The following is a 7796-nucleotide window of genomic DNA, read 5'->3' as shown; positions in this document are numbered from 1 at the left end:
AAGAAGATAGCAAGGGCTGGCTCCATGCCTATCTACAAAAGCAAAAAAAAAAAAAAAAAAAAAAAAATCCTTTAAACTATGCAGCAGACAACTAAAGAGATTCCCAAGGAGTTGAAGAAGTTCAACTCTCACTTATTGGCCCTGTATCTTTATTTGGGCTTGTGCACCCGATGGGAGGTTTTGTAGTCCTACTATCTGCAACTGGGAATGTGAACTGAATTCCATGTCCAGTTTGAGATCAACCTGGCTAAACATTGTTAATTCTTTAGTACTGTGTACATTTGTGTACAGCAGTGATTTTCAACCTTTTTTCATTTGCAGACCCCTACAAATTTTCAAATGGAGTTGCGGCCCACTTTTGAAATCCTAGACAGATTGCAGACCCCAGGTTGAAAACCACTGTTACATGGTAACAACTTTTTGCGAACCTCTTAGACAAAGTCTGCAGACCCCCAGGCGTCCACAGACCACAGCTTGAAAAACAGTGGTGTACAGAACTTATGCTTCCAAATTTCCAGTGTGCTATGGCAGGACTTTTATTGTGATAGTGGGCCTCCTTGTTCTAATTACTTTTTTTGAGTAGGGAGAATAATTTTAAAGTACATGGACTTTTTTGTTCATGCCCTTGGCTGATCTCACCCGTAGATGTTCAGTCCCCGAAGGGAGAATCCAACCTTGCATCAATACATTAGTAGACTTGCTCATACTCAGTGAGCTCTCGTCCTCTACTCCACCAATCAACATAATTTCCATGAGCATGGCTGCCATTTAGGGTGATCAGGCTGGGTGGAATCACACAGTTGGCATTCTGTGGTTACTAAAGAAGAGGTGGTACTCAGCACAGTATGCAGTGGATACCACTGCTTCATGGTCCAAAAGGCCTGTGAGGGTTCTGTGAGTAAGCAACTGTGGAGGCAATTTTCTGCTGGCTCAGGTCCAAAATGAATGAAACTTCATTCTGGTTACTTATAAAGGGAAACTGAGTATCTATGCTTATGCCAGTATTGTTTTGCATGTGGAACTCCTATTAAAGTCAGTGGGAGGTTGGGGTGTGAATTATGCAAAATCTAATTGAGTCTCAGGCCAAATGCCATCCAGTTCTTTCTACAAGTCTGAAATAAAAACTCTGATCAAGTGTCAAGCTGTTCAGTTGTGTGTGCAGGCTCTGAGAAACTCCTGCAAATTAGTAATTATGAGTAAAATGTTAGAAGTTTCCAAGTCTACAAATAGGTTCAAATTATTTGCCAAGAACCAGTCTTCTTACATGTCAGTTGTTCCCATAAATTTTAAAACTCTATCTCAAGTTGCAAGTAGATATAAATACCCAAGTTCAGAATAGTTTTTATCTTGCAAGAATTTGTGCATGGGAATTGTGTGTACACCAAAAATATTTAAAGTTTTGGTGAGTGCTGTAAATATGAAAATAAGTACAAATGCTTTCAAAACACATTTACAACAGATTTACAAGTATGTAAGCATTTCTATTTAGCAGGATGTAAAAATCAAAAGTTTTGGTATCGAATTCTGCCTGCAGATCTGTACATGCAAATTCCACTGTTTGTATGCACAGATCTCAGGGCTGGTCTACACCCAGCCGCTAGTTCGGCGGCTGGGGATCGAAGTTCCGGGTTCGACTTATCGCGTCTGGTCTGGACGCGATAAGTCGAACCAGGAAGTGCTCGCCATCGACTGCGGTACTCCAGCTCAGCGAGAGGAGTACCGCGGAGTCGAAGGGGAGCCTGCCTGCCGCGTGTGGACCGCGTCTGAACCGCGGTAAGTTCGAACTAAGGTATGTCGAATTCAGCTACGTTATTAATGTAGCTGAATTTGCGTACCTTAGTTCGAATTGGGGGGTTAGTGTGGACCAGGCCTAAGAGAGGAATATATATATAAACAACAGAGACCTCATACCAAGTTCAAAATACACATCGAGGGCCAACTTTTCAAACAAAGGCACACTGGAAGATTTGCCCCCTTCCCCCCATTTTTTTTAAATCCCACATGGTGGCACTTCATAATCCTTTCCAGCAAGGATTATTAAAAACATCAAACAGTAAAACGGGGGTTCATTTTGTAATGTCGTAGGATAGCAACAATACTAATACTAAGCCTCACAGCATTTGGCATACTGACATTATAAGAGAAGTGGTTTGAGAAGCTCTCATGACCTGTTAGATTTCTCTTACTGTTGCCTCAATGCATTCTGCCTTTAATCATGAAAGACCTGTTTGCTTATAGGAAGAAATAGTATTTTAACCCTCTTCTACATTACCATTATGACTGAGTCAAGGTCCCTGCTTTCAACACAATTATTCCCATACCCAGTTATAATAGTTAAAACTTTTAATGTAGACAGCAAACTGCCAACTGGATTTCTATAGCAAATCGTGGCCTGTCCAGTGTTTTAACGTTGTTACAGGGATGGGATTAGGTCTAGACTACTAATTTTGATCATGATATAACTATATCCCTTGAGTCTGTCAAAAAGTGTCAAGTAGCAAGATACAAAGGATTAATGCTCATCTCAAAGAATGCAGAAATTTAGTTTCTTCATGTACTTCAGAATAAAATGTGCCAATGAATGAAACTTGTCTATTGAATTGGAAGAGTAGAACATTGATGACTTTGATGATCCTGCAAATTATACTTTTGATACCATCATAGTCACTGAAACAGTAGTAGTTTAAGTGTCCGTTCCATGACTTCTACCAGTGACTCAGAATCAACTTCAGTCAGAAAGAGTCTGTTTATCTTTGAGGCACTAGCCCATTGGTGATTATGCCAAAACAATTGGGGTGGCCTTTTTTGGTGGAGTAGGAGGAGGGTTTTTTAGGTTGGGGAAAATGACAAGTCTGTGGTAAATTAAAATACTCCAGAAAACGTAAGTTCTCAGCATGCATTATTTTACCAATCCATAATAAACAGTACTGTTTATTATGATGAACAGAAAAGTGTAACCTCATTAATCTGTGGCCTTCAATTGAATCAAAAATAAAAATCATAAACATGTATAAAATAAATGTTAATCTGAGATCGGCACCCTATTAGGCCTCATGACCCTTGCTGTGACTTGGATCAAATATTGTGAGATGCGGGAATCAGCTAATCATGATGCTACTTCTGAGATATGAAAACGAGACATAGTCAGCTGAGCTTGCATAGGAGGATATGCTCTTCTTGACTGAAGCAAAAGTGTTCCAAAGACTCCAGTTATAACTAAAAATGCCATTAGCAATCCTCCAAGGATCAAGGTTTCAACTGGTGGAAGTTTTCCTTTATCTGGGGGGGGAAAAAACAGAGGATTTACAAAGGAATTACCTGTCATCAAATCCATCTGACGATATTGTTACTTGGGACAGAAGGTGTTTTTACAGTCTTAACGGTATAAGAATTCATTAGGATCCAATTCTGAACAAAGTTTACATAGCTCTATCGAATGCATAAGCTCCAGAAGGCAGCAAAAGTGAGGGGCACCAGACTCACTTATCTTGGGAACCATTAGTTTGATGTGTATTGTCAGGAAGAAGGAAATCACACCTGAAACTCAGGTTCAAGCAGCTTGTTGGGGGTGAAGCGTGAATTCATGTAAATGATCTCCCTATCTTCTACATTGCATATCATCAACCTTCACTATCCCTTCTACTTGCAGGTGGCATATGGAGGCAGCAAGGGAGGCATAGGGTGTGTTTAGTGGAGGTGAGGAAAGGAACAGGTTTCTGGTCTTGTTTTTAAATAAAACAAGAAAAAGTCTGCCCTGCAAGATGTGGATGTCCTCCTCCTTCTCCTCCATTTACTGATTGCTATAGTGGGGAGGTGATTATCTTGATCCCAGCAGGTCATTTGTACTACTGTTTCAGACCAGTCAGCTACTTGAAGTCTTCAGACCACTAGGCCCTTTCTGAATTTTTCTGTGTCAACTGGGAAAGAATTGATCTCTTTGCTGAGAAGTTGGGGAGACGATTAGAATGGTAGAATTCTCTGATATAATCCCATGTGTGGCAACTGGGCTGGGCAGAGTGTTAGGGCTGGATTCTCCTTTCAGTTACACAATTTCTACAATGGTGTAACTATGGTAACTGTAGTGACTTTGATGGAGTTACTCCTGATTTACAACAGTGTCAGTGACAGAAGAATCAGGCCCTCCAACTCCACCACTCTGAGGAGCTGGATGGATGACCGAATTGGACATCACTGTTTCCAGGGGACCTCTCCAGTTCAGGACAAAGATTAGCTTCTAAGGGTATGTCTACACAGAAAAAAAAAAAACAGACAAAATCATGGCACTGTCAGAGCCCAGGTGTAGACTTGAGGTCATGCTACAGCACTAAAAATAGCCATTCTGACTCGGGCTCTGACGCGGGAAGGAGGGTGAGTTTCAGAGCCTGAGCTCCAGTCTGAGCTGGAACATCTACATGGCTATCTTTAACACCATAGTGCAAACCCCACAAACCAAAGCCTGTAGACCGGGGCTCTGAGACTTGCTGCCGCAAATTCTGTAGACTCAGAATTCTGCTGTGTAGACATGCCCTCAGGCTACAGAACAGTCAGATCCCTACAGTGGGCTGACCGCAGCCACTGCTCCTGTGGTGGGGGCTGACCGCCACTGATGGTTAACCTGGCCCTGTTGTTTCTACTCCAACCCCAGGCTCCTGGTCTGACGGTGGCGGCTGCTGCTTCAGTGGCCCCAGCCACTACTCCAGCTCCCACCATTGCTTCTGAGTGGGGGCTGAGAGCTGCTCCAGCCTCGCCACTGTAGCAGGCTAAAGCCAAATAAGTCATGGAGGTCCACTGAAGTCACAGAAGTAAGGTAAAGTATAGATTGACATAAAACATAGATTTACTTAATCACATAAATAAGAAAACTCATATGGTTTCCATCGCAGCTCCCTCATAATAAGGCATAATCATATATGGGTGATGACACAGGGCCATTGACTTCTCTGGGAGTTTAAGGTTTCCAGACCCATCCAGGAACTGGCACATAATAAAAATTAATATGCATTGGGCAACGAAGCTAAGTTGTCTGTGATATGCATGAGTTTGAATGTCCTGGATTTTGTGTGTTTAAATTTCTCCTGTTAATGGAATATTTATGACATTTTTAAAATTTAAAATATACCAAAATGGATCACACCAGGCTACATAAAACATTATTTTTTGAAACACGGCTTTATGAATCACTTACTTATCTTAGCTTCTCCATCATCTGCCAGCTTTCGCTTGATGGGACCATAAGAGACTGTGTGAGTAGGAAATGGTGTGGTTTCTCTTTTATTCCTGGTTATTCTTCCATAATTAGTACAATTCTGATAAAAAAGAAATTGCAAACAGTAAATATCCGAGCCTATATGCATACATGCTCCTCAAAGGGAGGTAAAGAAATTCACACTTAAAACTGTTTGCCTGATAAACACAGGCCTCTGATTAGATGAAGGAGCAACAGAATAGAGCAATGCTGTGAATAGAGCAATGTTTGAGATGAGCAGAGTCATCTTGCTCCAAGAGAGGGCAGTGATAACCATACACACACACATATCATATACTCAGTACTTAAGACAGAGGTTGTCCTGAAGTCCAAAGCAGGAGTATCTGCTATTCAGGAAAGTCATAGTGGAACACAAACCCTTATCATGTAGGTCACTGGCTCAAATTCGGGTCAGGTCAGTAGTGACCTGATCTTGCAGACACATACATGTGCTTCTCTTTGCTGAACAGTAGTGTCATTAAGCAAAGTGGGGTTACCTGTGAGCAAAGCTAAATTGTTACCATCTGGTGGCTGTTCAGTGACCTATTAGAAATGAATTTGGTAGATTCCATTTTAGTGGACAAGAGTCCATATTACAAGAAAAAAATCCCTCACCTGCACAATGGTACTAACTGGCACCTTTTATGCCTTTCTCAGCAAAAAGACAAAGGATTGATTAGACTTGGAGATGGAACTGCCCTCTCATCCCCCACAATTTAGTGTTAGGAAAGCATGGGAAAGTTTGCCAGTTGCTGATCATTCTGTACTTATTCTGTGGATAAATTGGGGTGCATTTTCCTCTGCTGCCAAACTTTTACAAGCACCAAAATCATTTAGAAAAACAAAAGGCTCTCTTAAATCTATGTGTTCAAGTCAAGCTATCATCTAAGAATGAATTTGCAATGATCTGCTCATATGTGTATATGTATATGTGTGTGTGTATTTATATGAACAAATCATTACAAATAGATATATTCAGTAACAACAATAGAGAGAGGAAGTAATAGGATTCAAACCAGGACATTTGATCACAAACTACAGGGTTCTTGCCTGATACCTTAATGCATAATTTCTAGCTGTACTTATATTTCAGGTCTGGTACCAGGTCCTCTAATAAAGTACTGGATACAGAAGTAAATTGAAATGTAGTTTCTAGACTGCAGAACACTAAGCATTGGGGTAATAGCTAAAAGTTTGGGGGGTTGCAACAAGCCCCTGAACCCACTTAGGCACCTATTCACTTTGCAGACTTGTGTTCTTATTTCTTTCTCTCAAATATTAATGGGTGTGGCTAAAGGAAAAGGTTCATATTAGCTCATCCAGTGCAAAGAAATGCTATTCTTTAGCAGAGCCTAATCCCATGGAGGGCAATTTTATATACACACCAAGAAAGCACAGCTGTGGTTTAACTTTTGGTGTATTGCAGATGCAAAGGATAGTTGCTGTTATAGTAAGAATGGGTAGCACCCTGTTGGCACTGCAGTAAGAAGTGGATAAATCACAAGTGGATAAATCAGGGGCACTTCTGCCAGCTTTATAAAAGACACAGGGCTCTCAGTACAAAACACTGACAAACTCCAGAAGTGAGTAATACTGCTGGGAAGGAGACGTGGCCAGGGTAGCAATAGCACAATGATGCACATATTTAAAAATATTGTTTTGGAAGGTCCTGCACATCCAGAAGGGACAATTTTCAGATATTAATACATTTGGCCGTTCTCATTTTATACCCCAAAATAAACAATGAGCTTGATCCAGCCAAAATGATCCTTCATGGCTGCTGTCCCATGGAAACTGTACTGGTCCTTTAGTCTCTGCAATCATGGAAGATAATCTCTAGTCTGAGGAAGAAATGTCCCCTTTCCTGCAGTCACAGGTCAAATCAGTCATCCTGTACTTTCCCCTTTCCAAGGTCAAAATTAGAGGCTTCTCCCAGCCCAAGAACAGATTTAAAAATTTTATTAAGATGATGTTAAAAAAAATAGTGAACAGAGTTTGAGCATAGAAGTTTCTGGTTATCAGGGAATAACATACATATTGGCATTCTAGTTCTTGGGGATGATGTTGGGGAATTCCACTTAGCAATGACAGGGAATCTCTCACATTCTTGTGGGAGACTGGGTTCTTCCCCAGCGCTCAGTAATCTGGAGGGCGGGGATGGGTGGGGGACTTAAAAGGTTTATATATCTGAATAGCTGTACAGTTTGGGAGACAAGAATTTTAAAAACAAGGATCAGGATTCAAGAAACCCTCTGCATCCATAACAAAACAAAGATCAGGAGACAGAAATTCTACCCTTTCACTCCCTTGCAACACACTGGGGACTGGACATCCAGGTCAGCTGCAGAGACAAAAATAAAACTCTGTTCATTGGTTGGGCTCTGAGCCCATCAATCCCTCCACTCACAGCTGTGCAGGGAAGTCACTAGGGCTGTAGTTATCCACATGGTGCTGTGGGAGTTTTGTGAATGTCCTGAGTCGTGGGAGTTGTGCAGACCTATAGAAAGAGGGCTGGTTCATTTACAGAAGTCTGCTGCCTCCTGGGTAGATC

General features: G+C 41.3%; 1 protein-coding gene across 1 annotated transcript in view; it reads right to left on the bottom strand.

Annotated features, from left to right (window-relative positions):
- Positions 1-3106: 3106 nt before the first annotated feature.
- Positions 3107-7796, bottom strand: part of LOC112120677 (alpha-tectorin-like) — a 32372-nt gene continuing 27682 nt past the window's right edge. Inside the window, exons 9-10 of the mRNA XM_029911047.1 lie at positions 5186-5306; positions 3107-3279 (exon numbers count right to left, since the gene is read on the bottom strand). Of these exons, the coding sequence (XP_029766907.1) occupies positions 3107-3279; positions 5186-5306 (294 nt within the window). The remainder of the gene's footprint in view (positions 3280-5185; positions 5307-7796) is intronic.

This window comes from Terrapene carolina, unplaced genomic scaffold (genome assembly GCF_002925995.2).
Source record: "Terrapene carolina triunguis isolate 2854851 unplaced genomic scaffold, T_m_triunguis-2.0 Scaffold85, whole genome shotgun sequence".
Lineage (NCBI taxonomy): Eukaryota > Metazoa > Chordata > Testudines > Emydidae > Terrapene > Terrapene triunguis.
This window is presented reverse-complemented; position numbering and strand designations above follow the sequence as displayed.